At 41.3% G+C, this 25,821-nt stretch overlaps 1 protein-coding gene across 7 annotated transcripts in view; it reads left to right on the forward strand.

Moving 5' to 3' along the window:
• The window catches only part of ARID1B (AT-rich interaction domain 1B), a 385,639-nt gene that overhangs the window by 108,971 nt on the left and 250,847 nt on the right, over positions 1 to 25,821 (forward strand). For all 7 annotated transcript variants that reach the window (XM_029944117.1, XM_029944118.1, XM_029944119.1 and 4 more), the window contains exon 3: positions 1,386 to 1,496. In XM_029944117.1, the coding sequence (XP_029799977.1) occupies positions 1,386 to 1,496 (111 nt within the window). The remainder of the gene's footprint in view (positions 1 to 1,385; positions 1,497 to 25,821) is intronic.

The following is a 25,821-nucleotide window of genomic DNA, read 5'->3' on the forward strand; positions in this document are numbered from 1 at the left end:
GTGTGTGTGTGTGTGTGTGTGTGTGTGTGCGCGCGCGCGCACTCACAGATGTACTTAAAGGATGGAGGGTTGCTTCGGAAATGCTGTCTCGCTGGCCTGTCCTTCCTGCAGAGCCTGTTTGAACCAGCACTTGGCTGGTTAAATCTGGTCCGGACAGTTTGTGTACTTTGTAGTATTAGCTATTGGTCCAAAGTTTCTTGGCTTAAGAAACCGTGTAATTTTAAGTGCACGCTGTGTGAGAAAGGGGTGAGGCAGCAGAAGCTTTTTATAGGGTTTCAACTAATAAACATCAGTTTTTAAAGTCCTATTTTGAGGGTTTTGCAGGGGAAGTAGAACTCGTATATAATGTTTCTTTAATACTAACACTGACAGGGAAAGGGAGAGAATTTTATTTTTAACTGATATTTCCCATTCTTTTTTTCCCTCTCCCAACAGAAACTGGTTTTTCAGCTTTCCGCACCAATTAAGACCTGCTGTAATAAGTGTTTTACATTCTGTGCTGCTGTCTGACTTTGGGCGTGAATGGGGGCAGAATGTTCCGTAGCTGAGCATACGTAGTTACACGCTAGAGACTGGGTATATAGTAAGTTTGGTGGGGTGTGGTATTTGGTTTCTGTAATAGTATTTCAGTACAATACCGAAGCCATGCTGAATACCTCTTGGAAAAGTGTTCAACAGGATGCCCGAAAGGCCATGTTAATGATCAGTTTCTCATACCTCAGCAGGTTTTCTGGGTGTGTTTCGCTTCTCTACTGCTGTTTTATTCTTTACTGTGGTTCTCTGGAAACTATGCCACGTGAACATATGGAATTCTGTACATGAGTGTTTATTGGTTTTGTAGAAACCCCAGGATACCGTGAGCTTAATAACGATGTTGTTTTGTGGGTTATCCAGAGGACGTACTAAAAGTCTGTTGATAATAAAATTTTCATTAATTATTTTAACATTGTCAAGGTACTACTAAAGGCAGCCCAGCCAAAATCAGAATTAAACAATAACACGAGCTTTTTGTTTGCTCTGATTTAAAAGAGTTTGGTCATAGCTGATCTCTTTCCCTGTCTTTTACTCACTGTTCTCTTCCTGCAAAACTCAAATATAGTGTTTAGTTTGTATGGTCACAATAACTTTAGTTGTGTATATGTGTGTGTATATATATATATATATATATACACACACATATGTATATCCACATATAATTTTTTTCTCTTGATGATTCACTGCTTTGTCTTGTTTCTGTGTTCTATGAAGTGTTAAATGATGGCTATAACATATTTCCATGTCTGCTTAAATGTAATATAAGTTGATAGTTTGTGATAAGCCTTTGCTTCGTTTTGGTCACAACCTCACTGAGATATTTATGGAGACCTTTCTCTGTGTTTGTTTAGGACATGTCTCAGGAAGGCTATGGGACTAGATCACAACCTCCTTTGGCTCCTGGAAAACCTAACCACGAAGACTTGAACTTAATACAACAAGAAAGACCATCAAGTTTACCAGTAAGACATTAATGTGCTGATTTGGAAATGTAATGAGTTACACATTTTGAAAAAGAGCTGTTATTTTTGCTTGTTCTACTGTATATTAAGACTGAGGGGAGCGGTTTCTAGATGTCAGATATATTTGTGATTTATTAACTTTTTAGGGCTTTATTCTGGATAGGTCTTTTTCATCTGGAAGTATCTCTTGGTCCAATTGCAAGCTTTATTACTCAGCTGATGGGTTTTGTGGCAGAAAGGTGTTTCTGTTGGACAGTTGTGCTTTGCCCAGCCTGTTGCTTTCTGTTGTGATACAGAACAGAGGTGTCTGTACGGGAGTTAAACGTAAAGAAATTCCCACTTTGCAAACGATCACACATGATGAATGAGGTAAAGCATCCGGTGGTGACATCCCATCTTCTGGGACTAGATGTCAAGAGAAATCACTTGGCCAAGCATTTTCCACCCAAAAAAAAGCATTTTAGTTTAAATTTGGAAAAAACAGCCTTTAAGTATTTCCAGCAGCAAATACAGTATGGTGATCGGGGCGTATATTGACTAGGGTGGGGGCTCTGTTACAGGGACTCACGTTGATGCCTGTGAAGAGTACATCTGTTTTTTTCATGGGTGGCCTAATTTAAACGAGGTTTTCCTTATAAACTAAAAGAATGCATCTGTGCAAATAAATTTTTATACTTCTTTTTTGTTAAACTATTTTAATTTGAAGAATTACTATTATTACTATCATCTTTATTACAGTTCACTCAAGATGGGAGTTCAGGCTAGCCAGGATTTTAATTTGAATTTCAAATATTTTACATTACGTACTGTGAGAACCAGTGTTTGTAATAATGTTCTACGTGACATCTGGCTTGCATACTCTACCCATCTTTAAGTTGCATGTAGCCTTAGAGAAGGACGTAAGTGGTGGCTACAGTGTATAGCATCTTTGAAGCTGATGAACATGTTTTCGACATAAGTTTTTAGCCTTTATTTCTGTGATGGGAGGTGGGTGAAATCTGTTGTGGTCATCTTATAGTCAGCACTGGAGTATTTATCGTCTAGTTATTTGGTTTTTGAAAGAATGAAAGAGGTGATGGATTCTACGTTTTGTGTTGTAAGCTTTTTTCTTTAGTGGGTGACTGACGGCTACGTAGTTTGTGTACCCCCATACAGGTGGGCACCACTGAATAATGTAACGTTTGCCGAATATTTGGAAATTAGCTTATGGTTTGAGGAAATTTCAGTGGATTCACAGGAAGCCAATGGAAGATGAATTCCACCTTTCCCCCCTGTTTTTAGAGAAGCCCAACTTCGTAGGTGTGCCACTGGCTGATGATGTGTCCTGTGCTGCAGGTTGGAAAATCTGCTGTATATTGATACAGGTGTTTTATGTAGTTATAAGAATAGTTTGTGGCATGCTGCCTTCTTCATATCCACTTGAACTTTGGAGTCATTCATTAGGCTCTGCTGCTTCTCATGGCTCTGTGCGGAAAGCGGGGGTTGACACTTCGCTAGCTCTTGGCACAGTTAGGGAGGGAATGAAGTGTGGAAGCCTCAGAAACTGACGGGAGAATTGTGCTCTGGGATGGTGCTTTTAAGCTGAATATTGAAAACGGGGCCAAAAGCATGTTAGGAAATGAACCGGTCTATTCATCAATAGTTCAAGTTTTTCTGAATTGTTCTGTTTGAATACATATAATGACTTGCTTTCTTCCTTAATCTTGTCCATGCCTAATTTGCAAGAGGACTTATCTTTGTTCATGATATAAATTTTCATACGTGCTAAAAAAAAATGCCCCATTTGGTATTTCCTTTCTGTTTTTGTAACTCACAGGTATATAAGATGCTGATTGATGCAATAACGTTTCACTAAGCTTTTTTTAGGGAACAAAATTTCCAGGTTTTGTGGTGAGTATATAAAGTATCAGTTATTGAATAAAGGACAAACCATAGATCAGCTGGTGTACCTAGCCACCCCCCCCCAACCTGCTGCTCATCTGTGGAAATGAAAATTGGCTTTATCAAAATGGATTTTAGGCCACTTTTCTTTTAACAGGCATCATTTGTGTGGAAAGTTTCTGTACAGGGTTGACTAATACATTTTTAGCTATGTGGATGTGGCATCAATATATTATACACAGTTACGGTGATCACAGTTTGGGGGGCAAGATTGGTTGGTATTCTACATGACTCTAATATCCCGCATTTTAGCGTTACTTCTGTTAAATATTTTAGGTCTTCCACTTGGCTAAGTTGCTACTGTAGGTACTGTGAGACTATATTGTTCTTATATCTGAATTTGCTCTTGGGTGATTTGTAGATTTATGCTGCAGTTTTGATTCATGTATTAGTGATAGAAATTCTTTTAAAGGCAATCCATCATAAGTGTCACCTGTGGCTTGTAATTTGGAACTAGGGAAGTTGTGGGTCTTACCTTTACATTTAAAAAATGTGGTGTAGTGATTCTACCATGACATAAAGTCTTCGTTCGTTGTATATGTGACTGTTAAGAAGGAAGTTTCTCCAGTGGCCCTGTCTTCATCTTTCTGATTATACTGAGTTAGATTTTGTAATATTTTCTGCACTTGTGGTACTTTTTTTTATCATGGTTGTCACGCGCTTACATTTCCATTAGGAGAAGTCTAGGTGTTTCCAGTGTCCTTAGCTGGATCTGTAATTTGATCTCTCAGTAAGTTGTCCTCCCACCATTGTTTGGACTGGTACCCGTCAGTGTTTGCATGTCATTAAATCCTTGGTGATCTTCCGGAGCCGCCGCAGTTATGTCTTCCAGCTGACTTAGATCTCGAGATCATCCACGGTAAAGCAAATAACTCATAAATTAATACTTGTCCTCTTGTTGTCTTGGGGCCATTACCAGTGGTATTTACTTATCACTTAATTCACTCCGACCTAAGCCCAGAACAAATCTTTCTTTCTTAATAATGTCCACTTACCGCTATACCTCTTAATCAGCAGCCTTTCCCCCATCGAGATACACTAGCTTACACACCTTGTATATTACCAGTATTAACAAATCTTAGCAGATAGCAGATCTTGAAAGTGGCCTGCAGAACTCTGTCTCCTTGGAATTCTATCACTAAAAGTGTAAGCGCGTTGTGTAGTTTTTCTACCTCTAATATTGGTATGAAATGAAATCCGCATTTAAGCAAAATAGACAGTGGAAGGCCGGAAAAATGCTACAGTATATTAACTCTTTATTTTATCAACATTGAGTATATCTTAATTTCTGTTTTAAGATACTCCTCCAAACATTATTTAATACACTTTTTTATTGTCTTTCGTTACATTTTCATTGCTTGTGCCATTTACTGTTTATCTTTCTTACACGTATTTTTATAGCTGTCTTGGCTCCCCTTTTAGACTAAGATCTTTTCAGAGTATTTACTGTGTTTTATTCAGTAGTATTTTCCTAATAAGATTTTATGTAAAAACTTGTAAACGTGTTCTTCCTCTAGTTTCAGAATTTTCTTTTCATTGCTTAAGGGACTTTTTTTCCAAGGTATCGAATCGATATCAGTAGAGCCTACATTCGCTGATGATCCTTAGACTACAGGATCACGAGTGTGGTGTTAGCAGGGTGGGTTTTTCCTTAAATCCATTTTCTATTATTATAAATGACATTTGACTTGAAGCTGGTAGCCTTTAGCTTCTAGAGAAGAAGTGGCACTTTTGCATAATTAAACCAAAAATAGTGCGAAAACATTCTTCCCTTAATAATACATGTTTTTTAATTGTAAACATAAATAAATTGACAGGAACAATAAGCGTAATTTCAGTAAGTGCGGCACAGATATGTTGTTAATAAAATCTGTATAAGCACGTATACAAGGCAGTAAACAAACAGAAGGTGATTTTCTGTCTTGTCCGAAGTAAACGGCACTTTCCCCTCCAGGGGTCTGAGAGCTGTGCCTTCTCGGCTTGGCCGGCAGTGACCTGGTTTCTTCTTCGGCGACACTCCCACCGGCCCGCGTTTCAGAGAGCAGGCCCGTTATTCTGTCTGCCTCAGACATCGACCACCTTCAGCCCTGTTCTAACAGCCTTTGAGAAGGCCCATCAGGTCACTAGAGATCTCCTTCTGACTCTTTCTTCTTTAAATAGGAAGTATCTACAGAGGTGGACCTAAAAAGGGATTTTGGTATCTTTCAGAGCTCCGTAAAAAACCCTAAGTGTCCCGTGGAACAGTGCCTGTGGCACCTTTGTTGAGTTTGCAATTAGAAGGGAATATTGAGATAAAACACATGTTTTTTTGGCTCTTCATGAAAGGAAGGAGGTAGTAAATGCTGGTTGTTAATAGAGGGTGTTAAACAGGATATTGGAAGCCTGAAAGAGATGGTTGCAAAACTGTTATTACCAAGAATATTCTTTGGGGGTTAGGTATGAGCAACAGGGCCTCCAATGATCTGCCTTCCCTGCAAAAGAATACTCTGTGTGTGTTTGCACTTAACGTTGGATAGTGGTGAAAGGTCATGTACTTTGGCAGCATATATGAATATTGATGATATGTTAATAGGGACATTTTTAAGTGTTGTAGATTTGATAATACAGTGCCTGAGAACAATTGGAAACTGTTGGAAAAAGCTAGATGAAGCGTTTTTTAACTGGGTTTTGCTTTCACTAAGTTCTCAACCCAACTGAAAACACAAATTGTTAAAATGTTCCTAACCTGTTAGGTGGCAGGCTTTTGCAAAAGTTGAAATCTACCAGGTAGAATTAGATGTATGGCCACTGAATGAACACTTCGCAAACCTTTTAAATTTGTTTTAATAAATAAAACTTGAACTTGACTTAAATGGGTTTCAATAAAAGAGTATAGCCATCTTCCGTTGATTGAGCCTTCTCAAATCATTCTGAACATTGAAAAAATTGTAAGTTGAGAAAAGAGAAATCAAATATGGTGTCACTGTGTTTCAGTGTTGAAGCATTGATAATTCCTAGGTGTAGCTGATGATGTAAGCTGCTTATGAGTGTTTCTACATGTTATTACAGTGCGTTGAGTTTGGGAGTTAGGGAGGCTGTGACCATTGAGCCATCGTGGAAGGGCCAGGAGCTTCTCTGAGGGATGGAGCCTTGTCAGGTGGAGAGTCTGCAGATAAACCTACTTCATCAGGGATACAGTTTTCAAACTGAAAGTACAGACACATTTTGATATCTTGGCAAAGTTTTAAGTGGAACACACAATTGTTGGGTTTCTTACGTAGAATTTACTATATTCTCAAATGTAATTTTAGTAGCTAGTCTATTCCATATGGAGACATCAATTCTTTTCGGATTCAGGTTGAGAAAAACACGTGAGGACCTTACCGTGAAAGTCTGAATTTAGGAAAAGTGATAGTGACTTTGACAGATGTTATTTTCCAACATGGATTATTTCTTTAAGATGTGATGTTCTATAATTTTATCCCCTGGAATGTGTTTGTGATATTGGCAGTCATTTTGAAAACAGAGGATAATATTTGAACTTGAACAAGGTAAGAAGTAGTAGGAAGTGGGAAAGTAGGTTTCTCCTTCTTTCAAAACAGTCTTCCACTTATGTGTTTGTTCTGTAAATGAATACCCAATAAAACCTTGCCAGCTTGGATTTCTTCCAGGTAAAAGCAGGTTAAATATATGGAAAGTTTGAATAAATTAATATTTAAAACGAACTAGGGTTTGCTTTTAAATAACTGAAGTGTTTGTGTGCAAAGTGCTTCTGAATTGAGATCTTCAGCCCTGTTGAAATAAGTGGATAATTCTAAATTTATTATAGCTGAGATATTTGCTTAGTGGCAATATGTTATTTTTAAAAATTCATTTAATTTTTAAAAACACTTTAAGCATACCCCCTGCAAACTTTTCCACATAACATTCTGAAGATTTCCATTTAAAATATGGGGGAAATGAATTTCAACCCATTTTATGGGACTGTCAATTCTCAAAAAATTAATGAAAGAGTACTATAAAAAATAGACACTAGACAAAATTGGAGATGAAGAGAGACTGACTGAACATAACTGATTTGCAGGATATTGGTTTTGATAATAGAAAGATAACTATGATCTATAGTTGATAAATGAGGCTCATTAAATAAGGGATGAAAAATGCAGATATGCCCAGCTAATAGAAAAGTCTGCATACAGGTTTCGCTGTAATGAATTGGCGATGGGAAGGTTTGGGGCCAGCTTGTGGCTCTTCTGATGACCTGGGGGGAGGTGGTGGAGCCTTCTCTGTGGCCCCCAGGCCGGGCGCATGCAGCCCCCAGGTCCGTCCACAGAAAGCCACAGAACACACCTGGACCCAGGAGCCTCTCTGGCAGACCAGCTGTGTGGACACACAAAGGGGAGAGAGTCGTGTTTGTCTTCAGTACAAAACACAGAAAAGCAGGGAGGGGGGAGTTCTTGCGTGAGGGTCTGGGTAGGAGTTTGTCAAGCAGCGTAACAACTTCAGGTTTTAATTTTAATTTTTCATGCCAGGGCTGATGTTCCAAGGCACCTTTTCTCAGTCGAGCCTGCTGTTTCTACAGAAGGCGGTTCTTGGCATGTTGAGCTAGGAAGCCTCCTTCCTCCTTTCTTCACGGTGCTCCCCGCTGCACTGGCACCCGGAGGGGTCAGTGGGCTTCCCCCGCTTTTTCAGCCACGGCCAGTATAAGGGGTCGAATGCATTTTACTCTGCATTACCCAAGCTAGGTAGGAAATAGATTTTAATTTACAAATTTCCACTTTGTAGGTAACTGGAGGCATACATCTGTGTTATATAATAAGAGGTCTGTAACCAGCAGCAGCTCATAGTAGCATTTGTGGACTGGTTAATTGCTTTTATTTTTCTTTTCGACTGGAAGTAACTATTTTTAATATTAACCATCAGCTTAGGAGAGGAAAGAAATCTATGTACCGAGCAAAATTTTTCATTCTTCCCTCACAATGTAGGATTTTAGAAGTGTCTCTCTCTTCCTCATCTTTTTCTTTTGCCTTCTCTAAATCGTTGTAAAATAACTGAATGGTCTTGTTTTCTTTTGTTTGGGTCAAGAAATTTTAGCTGAAAATTGTTACTGTGTGAAAGAAGATTATTGACTCAACAAGCCTTCAATTTCCCGTGAATAACACTCCCACCCTCTAGCTTCAGGAACACGCCGTGCATGCATTCTATTTTAAAATACAGACTGTAATTTAAAACAGGCAGTTTGATGCCCCACTGAACTTTGTTTAAGCCTGGAATAAAAGAGGGGGGAAAAAGGCTTTAAGCGACAAAAAAGTGACTAAGCTTTCTCAACCACTTTTCTTCATAATGCATTCTACTTAAGGGAAAAAAAAGCTGTCAGGTACGATTGTTGTCTCTTTCCTTCCCCAGGACCTAAATTTTATCCAATGTTAAATTGTGGTGTGTGTGCCCTTCACATTATTTCATTATCAGGCTATCGTTTGAATTGTACAAGTGTTCAGAGCAGCAGTCCGTACACTGGAATCTCTGTACACACATCTGTGCATTTTGTCCCTGCCCAGTGTGTGGGAGAACATTAATTCTAAAGTTCAGTGTATAATGTTTAGCGTTCAGTTATTGATAGCCAATTGTGTAGGGGTCTCTTGACTTAAATACCTGATCATTAGACCAGAATGATAGTAAATAATATTGGGGCTAACTATTCAGATCAGATGATTATAAAAAATGATTAGCTGGAAGTCACTTAAGTCCGTTGCCTTTTTTTTTCTCCTCACAAAAAGAACGTGAGCAGCTTATGATGACTTGTGTGGAAGGAATGGCGACTCTATAGTGATAAGGGAGTATATTTTGGCCTGGACACCTGTTCTAACGATGATGGTGAATGGCAAACAGGGCTAAGGCTGAATCTCAGCCAAGGTCCTGGCTCGTGTATGCCCTTCAGTAATGACTCCTGTGCGGCTCCAGCAATGGTCTCCCTCCCATTTTTGGGTGCCTTTTACTTTGGGACATACTTTGGGATTTGGAGTTGCCTGATTGAGTGCGTTGCTTTATTACGCAGGTCACGTGAGAGCCAAGGGCCTTCTTAAGGAGTCTGTATAATGTCCCCGAGACTGCAGACAGCTCCCTCTCCCTGCCGTGGGATCAGTTTGGCAGTTTGACATATTTGAGTGTAGGGAAGTTTCCAGAGAAGGAGAGAGGTTCATATCAAAAAGTTGAGAAGTACATATACCAGTTATCTTTTTGACCTTGGTATAAAGGGGGATGAGGAAAAAGGGACTAGTAAGGAAGCTGCAGGACAATGAAATCTTATCTTTGTAATGCAAAGTCTAATGCCTTTTCGCACTGGATCAGCAGGAAGCCAGTGGAGACCATTCTCTGAACCAAAATAATCAGCAGTTGGTTATAATTTCCGAGGCCTCCAGTCACTTCCAACACTCCAGGTTTACATTTGTGTACTAGAAAGTAACTGAGTAAGCACTCTGTGCTTTTTATTTATTTATTTTAAAAAACTTTGTTTAATGTTTTTTTATTTTCCAAAGAGAGACAGAGTGCAAGTGGGGGAGGGGCAGAGAGAGAGAGGGAGACACAGAATCTGAAGCAGGCTCCAGGCTCTGAGCTGTCAGCACACAGCCTGATGCTGGGCTTGAACTCACAAACCATGAGATCATGACCTGAGCCAAAGTCAGATGCTTAACCAACTGAGCCGCCCAGGCGCCCTGCACTCTGTGCTTTTTAAAGGGAGACGTAACCACTGATGGAAGTACTAGCAACCCGGGGACAGGAAAACCACTTTGTTCTTGATGAACCCAAGTCTGTTTCCTGAAAAAAGGCCCCTGCATTTGGGGCTCCCTCCCTCCCTCTGGAGCTCCCGGGTTTGCTCCGGGTAGAGCGGTATGTTACAAGTGTTACTTTTACTTGTATTTTATTACTATCTTAGAGCACAGAGTGGGGTCCCCTAGGACAGCGCTACATCCGCTGTGCCTGGTCCACAGCTAAACGCCTTCTCTTAAAGTAGGCCAGCGTGCGCGAGCACGGCAGAACCCTGCCCCCACCTGACACTGGCACCCCGATACTGATACTTTTTTTTCCCCAAAATTTCTCATGTAAGGTAGGGATCTTTCATCAGTCTTTATTTTTTTCCCCATGGGTGTGGGTGGCTGAGAAGTGCAGTGATTGAGTTAACACCTTCTAATGACCCCAAAAGTATGCGGTTGCTCTTTTGTAATTATCTGTCTCTGGAGAAAATTTGGCTTCAAAATAAGAATAATAATTATATATAATAATTGATTGGACACCAGTTCTAAAAGTCTTGTCTTGTGTAAGTAAAACTTTCAGCTAACTAACACTGGAAACCGCGACTAAGAGAACAGCTGAGCCCAGAGGAAGGGGTCCTGGTGAGCACTGTAAGTGTGAGCTGGAAGCCCTGCCCTTCTTGACACGTGTTTGGTCTACTCAAAGCCAGACCCCACCCCATCTTCTACTTTTGAAAGTCTGGTACTGTCAGGTTACCAAGACAAGTGAATTGTTCCCTGCCTTTTTTTAATGCAAAGCCTTTATTTTCAAAATGCCTTCATTACCACTGGAGGCAGACACACAACTTAAGAGGTTAGTGTATTATCTCGCTAATGAGGTTGAGTCAGATTATTAAAAAGGGATGGCAGTGAGAATGCAGAGGGGAAAATTGCTGAAATAAAGGGAGGGATGAAGGATAGACGCTTTGAAGGTGTTCAGGCTGAGCGGCCAGGAGATGGTGTTGGCCATGACAAACGCAGGGCTGATTCGGTGGTGGGAGTTGAGTCAGGGAGAAGAGAGAATAACCCAGAGATGTTGTGAGATTAAAAGGCAAGTCCGGAATAAATCTGCTTGAATTCTAAAACTCCTAAAAGGAGGCACTTCATCTGTTACCAAAACCCTTATTTTTTTGTATAGTTCTTTTATTTAAGAGATAAAACATAAATAGGAACTGATCTTGAAAGAATGACAGGGTGCTGTCCCCATACATTTCACGACAGGCCTTGGAGGTGATTTGGAGAGCATCGGAGCAGAGTTTGTGTAAACGCCCGGCAGGTGCGCCGGGGTGTTGCTGGCTCTAACATGGAGTAAGACGAGCACGCTACCCCAAAACAGAGCAAACTGTGTACAGTTCAGCTAGCACTCGTGGCTGCCACCATTGCCTTTGCTTTTAGGAGAACCGAGTACGTTGATATGCTCCTTTCCTCGGGTGGGACCAGGTGACTTTACATCCGCTGTGTTCGGCTCACTTCGGGGCGATTTAGACTTTGCTCTGGTTGCGTTTCATTCTGGAGGGGCGTCCCTGAGTTTCGTGTATCTTGCTCTGACTTCTCTTCTGAAAGTTATTTTGAGTATGTGCATTGGTGAGCCTCCTATACAAATTTCACGTTTCCACTTGTTTGTTTTTCCTTTTTGAGGCTGTGGGAGGGGCCGGGGGAACCTGGTTTTCACATGCTATTTTTGAAAGCTGTTCTCTTTTATTGTGTAGAAATGGGTACTCCTTTGAATACCTTGACTTTCTGTGATACATTTAAATCCCAGCAGAGGAAATAGGGCGTTAGGGAGAGTTCCATGAACTCTGAACAGATTTCTCTTGGTGTTTTCAAATCAAACCCCTTCCTCCCCCTTTTTCCCCTTCAGTGTTTAAAACACCGTCATTTCACTTCCTGCATAAAGAGCAATGGTTTAATATTAATGAGTTATTAAAATATGTGTAGTTTTATGTATTTTGCTTCAATTTTTTAAAGCTCTAATCCTCAGATGTGAAAATAAAGATTCCACAGTGGCAGGAAGCTGGACTCCAGGTTCCTGTGAGTCTGTAGTTCATCCCATTGCAGTGGCTGCCTGCACGTACCTGTTCTAGAACACACCTGAGTGCCCTTCAACTTTAGTTTCCAAACCTCAGACCTTCTCTTTTGAAACACTGCTTTGCCAATTTAGATTAAAATTATGAGTGTCCTTGAAAAAATAAGAATATGTTCAGATTTTTCCCAAGTGGCTTTGCTTTTTCATAGTCCCTCTGTTTGCCTTCCCTCAGCCAACATGCCTGAATGTTGACATCCTCGCCTAATGCACAAGATTCCGCTTTACACAGAAAAACCCAATTACATTTAACAGTCATTTATCGATTGGCTCCGGTGCTTAAGATTTTATGTTAGATGTAGGAATAATGTAAAAATAAATTTTGGATTAGCTTATTAGTGTTCTTTCCTGTAACACATTGCGCAATAAGAAAACATACCTGTGTTCAGAATGCCTGTTATTGAAAACCACTGTCTTCTCTTTTTATCTTCAGAGAACCATCTATAAAACCTGCAAAATTCATACTCTGAGCAAGTGTAATATCACAGAAATGCTTTGCCATTCTGTGGAAGTTTGGGATATTGGAAAATGTACAATCAGTGACAGCTACATCTAGATGAAGTTAGCCTTCTCTGCAAGGGATTTCAGGTGGCATTTTGTCCCATATTAGAAGTGCTTGTTATTTTAGGGGAAGAACACAATTACCACACACTTGTGTCAACATTTGGTGTGGTAGACTAATGATTCTGCTGGTTTTCTTGAGAGATTTTGTGAGGGATCTTATTATTTCCACTCGTCTCCCCGCCCCCCCAACTTAATTTTCATTTTTCTGACTTAATTTCTACTCTTATAGGGATGAAAGCAAGGTACTAAAGTTTTGTCCAGCTTTGATATAATTCTGGCCCTTTCTGGGGGTATCAGTTTTTAAAAAGTGTATCCAAATATGCACATTATGGTTCATCATGCACATTCACACATACGATCAATTTAGTCTTACTGCCTAGGTGCTTCACCTTTACCCCTGTGTATTACACGAGACGGAACATGTATAAAACTTCTTGGGTGGTACTTGCTGTATGTGTAAATGCTCAGTAAATGTCAATTTCTTACATTCGTTTGCCCCTCCTCTTTTGAAACTTCCTTAGCTGCCCGTGCCTGTTAGGGTCGCCAGTCTTCCCGCCCTTCCCGAGAGCCGGTATCCCCTTCCTCCAGATGGAGCAATCCGGAACAGAGACTTTGTAGCGTCCCTGTGGTTGTGGGCAGCTGCCCGTTGGCCAAAACTTCATCTCACTGACTCCTCGCCCCTTAGACTCCATCGTCGGACCTCCCAGTACGTGGATCTCTCTGAGTGTGTTGGTGTGAATTGCACTGGGATTCTCCTGCATTCGTTTTGATTTTGTGTTCTTCATTTTTACCTCCTAACAGAAGAACACGTATATGCGAAAACTACACTGAATATGTTGCAGTTCAAAACAACACTGACGGGCTCTCCCACCATTATGGTTAGAGTTGTGTAGGTAACTAAATGGCTTTTCCTTGCTCTTTCCAACTTGTGGTATTATCAGGGAGTGGTAAAGTCACCTACAAAAGATACAGAAAAGAAAAGGCATGAGGAAAGGCAGGGGTAGAAATCTGCTTTGCTCTCAGTGAAGTCTGCCTCAGATAAACTCCTTAGGTTTTGAAGAGGGTTTTCAGGTTTCCGAGTCAGATGGCCATGGGAGCCACAGCGGCCGTCCGGGAATAACCGGCGCGGCTGATGACGCACCTTTAGTGGGAGACTGATGGTGGTGCAGCAGGTAAAATAATGCACGACATTTCCCTCCCTCTCCCTCTAATACATACAGAGAGAGGAAAGGGGAGGGCTCATAGGGGCCATGCATAAATAATTTTATTAATATAGAAAACACAGCTTTTGGAATTCTCTGCCTTTTTTCAGCCCAGTTGATTAGATGACATTCATTAAGTTTGTTGTTTTTGAGTCAGGTGGTGTTTTGCAAGGGGAACACCCTGGAAGTATCTTACTTTGGATTTCTAGTACTGCTCTTTTATTTATTTTATTTATTTATTTTTAATGTTTTTATTTTTATTTTTGAGAGACAGAAAGAGACAGTGTTAGCAGGGGAGGGTCAGAGAGAGAGGGAGGTACAGAATCTGAAGCAGGCTCCAGGTTCTGAGCTAGCTGTCAGCACAGAGCCCGAAACGAGGCTCAAACCCATGAACCGTGAGATCATGACCTGAGCCAAAGCTGGACGCTTACCCAACTGAGCCATCCAGGCACCCCAGTACTGCTCTTTTAGACCATTGTGTTTATTGATGTTTAAAACTGTACATTCCTTGGGGCACCTGGGTGGCTCAGTCAGTTAAGTGTCCGACTTCGGCTCAGGTCACGATCTTGACCATCAGAGTTCAAGCCCTTTGTCAGGGTCTGTGCTGACAGCTTGGATCCTGGAGCCTGTTTGAGATTCTATGTCTCCTTCTCTCTGCCCCTCCCCCACGCACACGCACACACGTGCCCCCCCCTCAAAAATAAGCAAACATTAAATACATAAAAAAAATAAAAAACTGTACATCCCAAATAGGGATCTTTTGCTAATGCTTATTCAATAAGTCCACTATATTTAGCCAGCAGTGATCGCTAGTGAAAAGGTACCGGGATAAATTATAGAGGAAATGAATATTACTTTATAGTAGTAAATAGAGTAATATATTTTACTTTTTCCAACACATTTTATGAACTATTTCACCATATCCCTAGTGTATGATACTATCACCAATTTTACTTTTGAATGTATTCATAAACCCAGTTTCTCATCAATACAACAAAATTATATGAAGTTTAATATAATTCATATTTTAGCCTCTCTGAAGTTTTTATACTATGGCATTGTAATATAAAAAGTATGACCCAGACACTATATAACTTAATGATTGAAATTTAAGACTATAGATTTCTTCAACTACAAAAGTGTTTTAAAAACAGCTTGGAAGACTCTCTCACTCTCTCTCAAATAAGTAAACATTAAAAAAACTTTACTGTGTCTGTCTCTCAAAAATAAACAAACATTTAAAAAAATTAAAAAAAAAAAAAAAAGAGGGGCTCCAGGGTGACTCAGTCCACTAAGTGTCTGACTTCAGCTCAGGTCATAATCCCATGGTTCATGAGTTCGAGCCTGTGTTGGGCTCTGTGCTGACAGCTCAGAGCCTGGAGCCTGCTTTGGAGTCTGTATCTCCCTCTCTCTGCCCCTCCCCCGCTCATACTCTGCTCTCGCTCTCTCTCTCTCTCTCTCAAAAATAAACAAACAGTAAAAAAAAATTTTTTTTTAAACCATATTGGAAGAGGTGTTCTTCTTCCAACATGTGTCCCTAGGAATGTGTAAATTTATTTTTAAACATACCAATGGCCACTTTTAACTGAAAGAGTCCTGTTGTGACAGAACATTTTCATTTCCTATGATGTTTTTACATAGAATTTATAACCTCTGTGTTTCTAAATAGGAATTGAGCTGACCTGCAGTAAAGCATTTGTATAAACTGACACTACTCAAAGTGGGATACAAATTTAAAAAAATGTTTAAAAATGGAGACATAAACAAACCATGATAATGCAGTTACCATGAATCACTGTTCAATTTAAAGCTGTGGGGTGCCTGGCTGGCTCAGTCTATGGAGCCTATGACTCTTGATCTCGAGGTTGCGGGTTCAAGCCCCACACTGGGTGTAGAAATTACTTAAAAATAAAACCTTGAAAAAATAAATTTAAGGCTGCATTCCTGACCAGCTAGGTAGAAGGGTGAAACTGAAGTTAGGCGAATATTAACATAAAGCAAAAATATCATCTCTTGAAATGGAATATCACTTTTATAATTTCAAAAAATAAAATTTTTTATATTGTAAAAGGAAATAGTCTATAAAGGAACATATACAATATTCCTATAAAAATAGTGAATAGTGATGCCAAAATATGGGCTATTTTTTTTTTACAGTGTTAAAGAAATTGTTAAATTTTATGTGAGACAATTATGTAGAGTTTAAGTTTGGCCTCTTGTCATGTAAGTGAATGAATGAATGACTGGCTGTTTCTTCTGTAACTTGCTCACCTGTCACAGTTAGAAACCCAGCAATTCTGTCCATAGGAGCAGCTTATCGAGCCCTTATTCATTTCACAGTTTTTTTGAAGTTAATAATTTTGTGAAAATAAAACCTGTAGCAGGATGAAAAGTCATCTAATAAATACTTTAGTCGTGAAGTACGGAGAGGTGACACGTTGTCTTGTAACTTGGCATTTTTCTGTGGTATGTGTTTATGGGAGAAGATTGCTCTTCCTTGAGTTATGAGATTTGGGCTCATGAGTAACGGTGATGGTCTGAAGTTTACAATGCAGACATTCCACTAATGACTTAAGACTTATAACCCTTGCAATTTGTATCTTCTGGTGAAGTTTAGTGATTTCCTTCCTTCATTCCTTCCTTCCTTCCTTCCTTCCTTCCTTCCTTCCTTCCTTCCTTCCTTCCTTCCTTTCTTCCTTTTGTACCTGTTGACCTGTGGACATCATAAAATTGGGAATGTGGTCCTCAGGACAAAAAGACTAAATCTGCGTAGCTTTTTCTGAGTTTTAGTGGGAGGGGTGCTCACACTGCTGTGGCTCTCCACGTCTACCCCCAGGACCGGGCCCAGAAGAGCCCCCGCTGTGTGGGGTTTCTGTACTGTGTCCTTCAGAAGGACTGGGTGTGGCCAGCAAGCAAGCCGGTGACCAAGCCAGTGACCTGCCCACTAGCGGACAAGGATCTCCACAGAAGTCTTGATTTGGATCCACAGCTATCTTTGGCTCTCGCCCATTCATCAGTTCTCAGGGCAAAGGAGAACAGGGGTCTGTTGGTTGTTGGAAAGGGGAGCTGGGTCATTAGAGCCCCCAACCACGTGACAGAACTCAACGAAAAGATAACTGAATGTACACTTATTCTTAAAAAATAGTAACAACATATATAGGAAAACCGCCTCTGTCCATTTGTAGGCCAGTCTTGTTGATAAATTCCTGTAAATGAAAAAGCCCTGGAACGGTCACATCCTCCTTCTAGAGACTTCAAGAACGTGAATTCTTCAGTATTTCATTACCTCTAGGAAAATTACCTGCTCACGATTTTGGGCGTCCACTTTTAAAAATTGTGCAGTTACAAAACCGTGAAATAGCACTGTCGATGTCAGCTTTATTTATCTATGTTTTTTTTTTTTAAAGACGCAAAAAAAACCCCTTGTAAGTTGGAAAATTGTTTCCCTTCAGAGGGCTTAAAAAATACCTTGAGTTTGTTGGGATTAAATCGGGTGGCTGTCAGGGTAGCCGCTCTTGTGTAGCCAAAGTGCACAAATCGATTTTGCTCCCTTAGCTGCCTGCTTGTGCCTAAAACAATTCTTGACAAATGCCAGAGTTTCACAAATGTAGGGGCAGCAGTTCTCGAGGTGGTTTTGCGAGTCCCTTGGAAGGGCCTTGCACATCTTCCGTCACTCTTAATTTGAATGTGAAAGGGGATGGGAGAAGCTATTTTTATTTTCTCCTGGGAGCTAGAGAAAAGGAGGCGGGACTCTGTACCGTGTAATTTTAAAAACGAAAAAGAAATCAGATTCCATTGAGATCCTTTCTTGTTTACTTTTTGTTTTACTCTTGCTGTCTCCCAGTGCGTTTGACTAAGATAAGTCTTCCCCCAGGAATATGAGACTATGTGGTACACTCTGCCTCATAACCTTCCTGGATATTTTTATAATTTATCATCAGCTGACACCGCCTGGGTAGAATATTCTTACCACTCCCTCTGGCTGCTGGAAGTCTGAAATTACATCTTTGTCTTTGAAGTCAGGCATACTGTTAGCGTTGCTATGGTGACAGGGTGGGTAATGGCGTCCGCAGACTGGAGATTGGTATTTAGCGTTTAGACGCTGCTGTACACAGGCCTTGGTTTTAGAGTGGTTACTGAACTGTCCCCTTTTAGTAAATGTTTAAAAATTACATTTTTACATGGTCTTACTAGATTAATAGTCATGGTTTATTTCATTTTAACTGCAAGGATAAAAGCATTATTCCATTAAATGGGTAGCTTTTTTCTCTCTCTTGGTTTATGCATTATTAACACAGGCTTTCCTGTTTTGCTTGTAACATTTTATAGGCTTTTTCAAACATGCAGTCAGATTTGCTCTGTCGCTCTTTTAGTTTTGGGCCTTAACCCATTATCTGCTTGATCTTGCATGATTTCAGAGGGGACAAAGTTCTAAAGAACTAAGCTTTTAAAATATTAGAAATGAAGGGGGGGCGAGAGAGAGAGCACGTTGTGTGTGTGTGTGTGTTTCTCAGTATGTGACAGTGTTGGTCAGTCTTTGCCCATGAATGGCAGCAATAACTTTCTTTTTAAATGGTTTTGTTTCAAGTTTCTCTTTAGCCCCTCTCCTGTCTCCTGTACCCTTGCAAAGGAGGTTAAAGGAGAGATTGTTTATGGTTGTGGGGAACTGTGGGACATTTTGAAAAGGTTTTAGTTACTGTAATTTTTAAACTAATATTCTCTCAATTAAGTCTGTCTGGTCTGAGACCGGTTACTTGCATTACATATGATTTGTTGATTCATGGCTCTTAAAAGTTCACATAGTATATAAATGTCCCTCCTGACCGCATCTACGAACTGCTTCTGCTTCTAAAACACCATTTTGAACGCCTCAGCATTTGGAACTTACCACTTTTATTTCTGATAAATTAAATTGTTAGGAAACTCTTGAATTTGGATTCCACATGAGAGGAATCTGAATCCCTTTTCTCAGTCATGGCTGTCCTGACACTTGAAGGTAGTTTTCATCTTACCTGGTTTTCACTAGGCTGATTAATTAGTTCCTTTATTTTCCCCATCGTGTGGTTACAAGTCTGTCATCCTAGTGTCAATTCTCTGATAGACTTCATTTTGTGTAAGTGCCTCCAAACAGGAATCCACTACCAGACTAAATAAACACTCTGCAAGTGTGACTGGCATGGAACCGGGCTGCCGCCACCTTTGTCCCGGACTGCCATGACCCCAGGGGCTAGTGTTCCTGGGGCTGCACCCCACCCGGCCCTGTGATGGGAGGTGCATGTCTCATCTATCTTGTACTTGAACCTATGTGTACAGCCTTCACGTTTACTCTTCCTAAGTGCTGACTAACAACCGGCTTGGGGTCGTTGTTCAAGCCTGCTAACCCGTAGTTAGAGCCCAAACCTAGCGCCTATTGTATTCAATGTAATTTCTACCTGTGTGTCATCTGTAAATTTGTATCTCACTACAACTCTTAATATAAAAAATAAAATAGACTAACTGCAAACTTTTTGACAGTTTGGTTGTCGCCTTTGACCCAGGAATAATAAATCTAGAACTTCTGTGTGTTCTAGGCCGTACATTCCAGGTCCGGGACACCGACCTAAGAAGACTTAGAGGCTGGGTGGGAGTCGGAGCACTGGGGGCCCCAGTCCTGTCACACTCATAAAGGCTCTGTAATGTTGAAGGTTATGTCTGCTTAGTTGTCGAGGTAATTTTGTCTTCATCAAGCCTGTCTTCTGCACGGTAGAGGAAAATTGACTTTGTAAGCTAGTTCCTATTGCTGAATCAAGCGATACTGGCTTCTTGCCTGTCACCAGGAGAAATGTAGCCAAGATGGACATCAAGATGAGGTAGAAGAGCCTGTGCCCGTCCCCAGAGGGGCCCTAGAAACAGAGTCTGAATGTGATGGGGTCACGGCAGCTCCTACTTCCCCCTGGTCTTGGGACCTTGGAAATGAAGTAGTCTCATCTGAAGGGCCTAAAATGTCAGTGAATGGGACCGTTGGTCGCATGAGCCCGTGGCCTATCCCGTCAGGATGGTTGGTGGAGACAGCAGGCAGGGTGTGTGTGGGCGAGGGGAGTCTCCTTTACGGCCGCCTCATTTCTCGGTATTCGTCCGCGTGTCTGACACATGCCCCTGCTTTACTTTCCATTACAGACTGAGGGGCGCTGGCTTCTAGGGAAGCTAGACTGGTGGCGTCTTTTCTAGGGACAACCTGGTACCCTTGGGAAAGACATGCCCTGGGGGCCTGGTGTCGGGGAAGAGAGCAGGGCACCTGCCTCTGCACAACGTGGTGGCTTCACCTCCTTGCCCACCGCTGCCTGCAGGGGAGGCGGGAAGGGGGAGCCTACTGAGTCATTCAGAAAAAAAGACATTCTTTTTTGAGTGGGTCCAGATCTTTTCATGTACACGTGGAGAGTAGGCACACAGTTTTTGCCAGTAAAAGGCTACTCCCCCTCTCCGCCTGCCCCATGTCTCTCTGCAGATGCCAGGGCTTCCTTTCTGGACACAGGTACTTGGGAGACAGGGCACTTACAAATTAAGAATTTGAGAATAAGTTTTACAGATTGGAAAAAGAATGCCTTAGACCAGTACTGGTTCATGGAGTGACAGGGGGAAAATAATCCTCCAGAGACTCTCTCTAGGGACAGTCTTTCCTTCCCCATTTGTAGGCACTTTATGACTGATGACCATGTAAGCTTCTGTAATTGGCCAGCAGTTTGGGCTTGAAATAGGGCAAGGGATGGGCATGCTTTCACCTGGCTGAAACTCTTAATGAGTTTCTGTGACTTCTGCATCTCCCCCCAAAAAACAAAAATATGAGCAAATTTGGCTGTTGAGTCTTACCCTGTTTATTCTATATCTGTGTCATTTAATATGTTAGCCACTTGGCATATGTTGCTATATAGCACTTGAAATACGACTAGTGTGAGGAACTGAACTTGAATTTGAATTAACTTTAAAATAGCCACATGAGGCTAATGGCTTCCATAGTGGGCAGTGCAATTCTAGCTTATGGATCCCATGCAGGCTTGGTTTTGCTACAGAGAGAATTGTGGTAGAATTACAGTGTGTTCGCTCACATTCGGGCTGTCAGTGCCTTCCGAACTAGCATTTAAACCTAATTCATTCACGCGTGTGTAAGGAGATTGCAGGTACAAAAATAAATTCAGGTGTAGAGTTTATCTTTTGTGGGGTTTTGGTGTATAGATGGAAACCCAGGATTTCAGGAGTGAGGATAATTGAACCTTCAGTGGAGGTTGCTGTGCGCTCAAGTGCTCTTTTAAAAGTTAGAAAGCTGAAGTACTTCCTGTCTTTCTACTTGGCTGTTTATCTGTGGTTTCAGTTGTCTGTCTTTTCTGGAAATAGTGATCACAGAGGCAGTTGCCTTAAGGATGTCTTCTGGATGCACCCATCTCCCTTCCACGTGCATGCCAATATCAAGGTCAGGTTCAGCTGTGAAGTCCAGGCCCTTGGGCCCAGACTATAAGGTCTGCGGGGAGCAGAGTAGATCCAGAGATCCGGGATTCTGCTGGTCTATGCCGCTGCGTGGGGTTTTGGGTATGGAGTGTAAAATGCCGTAAGGTCTTTGGTTTGACATCTTTCTCAGAACTTCGGTATCACATCTGAGAAGTAGCCTACGGTTCAGCCGGTGGTGTTGAAAATAGTTTCCTGTGAATGTGTCCAGATGATGCCTGCTGATATTTAGGAAAATTTTCCTTCTGTCTAATTGTAAAGGGCATCGGGATGTGTGTTCTCCTAGAAACCTCAGACAGTTTCATATTTACAGCGTGAGAATAGGTGGCAATTTTGGGGCAGCATAGGACTTTTCCAGCTCTGACCTTTTTAGGGCTGAGATTTTCATTTGCCGGTGAGGACTGATCTTGCTGATGGGAGATGAGGATGCAGGTGAGCCCTGGTGTGGAGGCCGTCTTGCTGCCCCTCCACGTCCCCGGAGCAACTGGATTTGTGTATTGTGTTAGGGAATTTGTGTGTGGCCTTGTCTTCCCCTTAGATTTAAGAGTGGTCACTTCACCCACTATTTTAGTGCTCTGCATGTTTTAGAATTTTCTTAAGAACTATATTTTACATCTAAAGTACTGTAGTTGGGTTCTTTGAATAGTATGTTCCAGAATTTCTTTCTTTCTATTTTTTCTTTTTTAATGAAAGTCACCTTGAAAAAAATGTATTTTAGAGAGAGAAAGCATGAGCAGGGGAGAGGGGCTGAACGAGAGAGAGAGAATCTTAAGCAGCCTCCACACTCAGGGTGGAGCCCGACATGGGACTTGATCACACTACCCTGGGACCATGACCTGAGCTGAAATCAAGAGTCGGATGTTCCACCGACGGAGCCACCCGGGCGCCCTGACGTCCCAGGATTTCTGATTCATTTGTCACCAACTTCAAAACTCAGCTTCTGCTTGGTGTCCACATTCACTTCACTGAACCCTGCACTTCACAGCTGAGGCACAGCCCATGTGTTAGAGCTGCTTCCTGATGGCGAAAGGTTACAGATGGGCTCTTTTGTCGGGTCATTATCCCCCACGCAGCACCGTCTTTGTATTTGTAAAACCCACCCCGTGGCACTTAAAGCGGAGGAAAAACACTAGGAATAAGTAATAATAATTTTCTCCATATTTGTTTGATTCGATGGCAGTAACGCACACTTCGGCGTCAGACGTGGATGGATGGGTTATTGTTGCTTGTTGCTCTTAGCCAGTCTATAAACCTAATTTGTCTTATTTATGATGGGAGAAGGGGAATATATGAATTCATTTTACTAAGCAGTTCTTGAGTTCTTGTCGTGTGCTGTGATGATGGATACGTTCTTGGTTCGGGGAAGGATGAAGAAATACAGAATCCCTGAGATTATGAGGCGCTTTTCCGCAAACGTGTTGTGTTGCAGTATACATTTACCCGCCTTGTGGGATATGGAAATACTCTCCACGTGTCTAAAGCAATTTCTTTTGGATAATAATTGTTTTTAATTCAAGTCTGGATTTCTTTCTTCTTTTGAGAAACAGTGGTCCTCCCTCCCTGCCCCACTTTTGGGAAAAGTCAGTAATCTGGGTAATTTCTATTAAAAAAGCTCTATTAACACTGAGCAGTGATTGTAGACCACTTAATGAAGCAAAGCACAAAAGATGATGAAGACAGGAGGGATAGAGAGGTAGTTCACTAATGAAGCCACTTACTTTTAAAGGTAAGGAAAAATGAAGAAGCCCACTTCCCTTTCTTTTAACCTGGTTTTATCTAGAATTTTCAGTTAAGTAAAATCGTTAACTCCTCATGTGTACTTCAAACTAAACACAAAGACTATTTAATTATCACACTTTTGTTAATAAGATTATGGAACTTGCATAGGAAAGGTACTGTGCAAAATGGAATTCTTTCCTGTGTTGGTGAAAATACTTAGTTTGTGTTCTTTTTTAATGGTTGGCTCTAACATTCTGCTTTTTAGTCCTTGAAGGGTGGAAGCAAGAAAACGACCATTATTTCATGCTGCTGGAAAAGTCTTGCCTAATTTGAATTGTTTGTTTTTACAGCGTGTAGGGTTTTGTTCTTAAAACCTCTTAAAAAGATGGATGTCATGTCTTATTTATAAGGATATTTTCAATAACGTTTTAGTAGTTTACTAAAATTTTACGAGAATCTTTAGAAAAAAAGTGTAACAGTTGCCGAGTTGAGTTGACCCCATTCCTTCTTTTGAAATCCATCCTCCATTTAAAAAACAGGAATTATCTTCCCCACCCCCACCCCCTGGTAAATAAATAAATAGTATTTAAAGCTTTAGATTTCTCCCACTAGATGTTTTCTGTGTGTATGGTGTACTTGGGGGAGGCCTATAGGAACAGTGTTAAAAGTGGGAAGCGATTTAACACACCTTTGAGGCCTGTGGCCGTAAAGATTTCGTTTCTGCTGAGAAAGCACCAACGGATGAACTTGCCATGGGGGGTGGTGTGGGCTGGGGGCAGCGTGAGCACCGCTGTGTTCTGCTCCCAGTGGCTCTTTGTTCGATCACTTTATTGCGTTTTCTCAGATCAGGACGGCGACGGTGTACTTTCTGAATGAGTGGAGTCCAAGTGACTCTCCTGCCCTCCCCTCCCCCCAGGCCCTCCATGAGTCCATTTCTGGCAGTTGTCAAGTTTACACACCACGCGTCTGTCTCTGGTTTGCTGTGGCCGCCCAAGTTCACTGCTCACGTTTTCATTCAGGATGGTCTTTGAAGATCGTCCGCGTCTTGATTTAAGTCAGAAGATTATGTTCATCCTAAACAGCTTTTGTGATTTTTTTAAAGCAGTATTTTACTTTCCTTTACAATCCCTAAATCTCTGCTTGAGAATAAAGAAAGACATTTCTGTTTTCTGATGGGGAATTGGGCTTTGTACATGCATGATGTGGCATCTGTTTGCATGACAGATGTCCTTTATTGACTCATAGGAAGTTCCCTGTGTGTTAATATAATGGAATTATTGTTCTTAAAATAATTTATCCTAATTTATGGTAAACTAAAATTATATTTTCATTTTGTAATTATATTAGCGCAACCAGTAAGAAATAATGTGCATAAACTTTGTTTTATTGACAAAGTATTGCCCTTAAAAGTACTATTTTTGTTTATGAGCAAATGCGTTTTGTTTATATGGGTTTCGGTGTACATTCCTTCGAGCCCGTTTCCATAGTGCAGCTATTTACTACGGCCTGAAAAATTAAAGCAGCAATTTCACTTCTAGTCTCTGCATTTATTTTTTATGTAGTTACAGGGCAGTTGTGAAATGGGGGTGAAACTGAATTATTCTCTGAGAAGGGGGAAAAAAATAGCCTGGTAAACTAGAATAGGATTTGGATGTTGCAAAGTTACAGGGTTTTAGAATCGTAGGCTGACAACAGTTTTCCTGTGTTTTTTAAGGCTTGAATTTATAGAGGGGATTTTGTTTGGTGAAGAAGCAGAATTATTCCCTAAACGCTTTACGGAACCAAGGGCCAGTGTAGAGGGCAGAGCGCCTGGGATTTACCTGGGTTGTTCTGGGCCACTTTGAAAAACCATTGCACTGTCGGCAGCTTTTTTTGTTATTGTTGTTGTTAAAAAGGAACAAATAATTGTAAAACGGAACATTGATTTCTAAATTTCAAGTTGTATGTGTTCTCGAGGAAAAGGAAAGAAGTCACTCCTAGAAAACAAGAGACAGAAAGAAACCCCAAACTTCTCAGCCCTTGCCAAGACACCCTTGCTGCATACTAAGCGGCGGGAGCCCGTTATCCTTAAAATGGGCAGAGTGCGGTGCTCTGTGGCCCAGTGCCTGCCACGTGGGGCTACTGAGTAGAAACCTCGTACTCAGGTGGTTTTTACATTTAATCAGCTTTCTTTCACTGGCATGTTCCAAGCCAAAACTACACTGAAAAATGTGGGGCTATTCCGCCCAACCTAACGTGCGGAGTTTGGAGAGTGAAATGAAAGAAATCACTGGCGAGGACCTTGGGGGCTGGGGGGCGGTGAAATGCTGACTTAACAGAATTGTGACTGGCTCTTCCGTGCGCAGAGCCGAGGTGACACATTGGCCCGTGCGCAGCATTGGGCCCAGCCCTTCCGCTGCTTGTTGGCTGGTGCCTGTGGGCAGTTACTGCCCACGTTTGGATTGCCCCGGGTAACAGGGTGTGGAGCTGTGCCATCGGCACCTGCGCCTTGCCCTGCACCTGCTCTCTGTCTGTATCTCCGGGTGACCACTTAAGTGACCTCTTGATAGAAGCCTGGTGGTGACTGGCAGTTA

Source organism: Suricata suricatta, chromosome 7 (genome assembly GCF_006229205.1).
Source record: "Suricata suricatta isolate VVHF042 chromosome 7, meerkat_22Aug2017_6uvM2_HiC, whole genome shotgun sequence".
Taxonomy (NCBI): Eukaryota; Metazoa; Chordata; class Mammalia; order Carnivora; family Herpestidae; genus Suricata; species Suricata suricatta.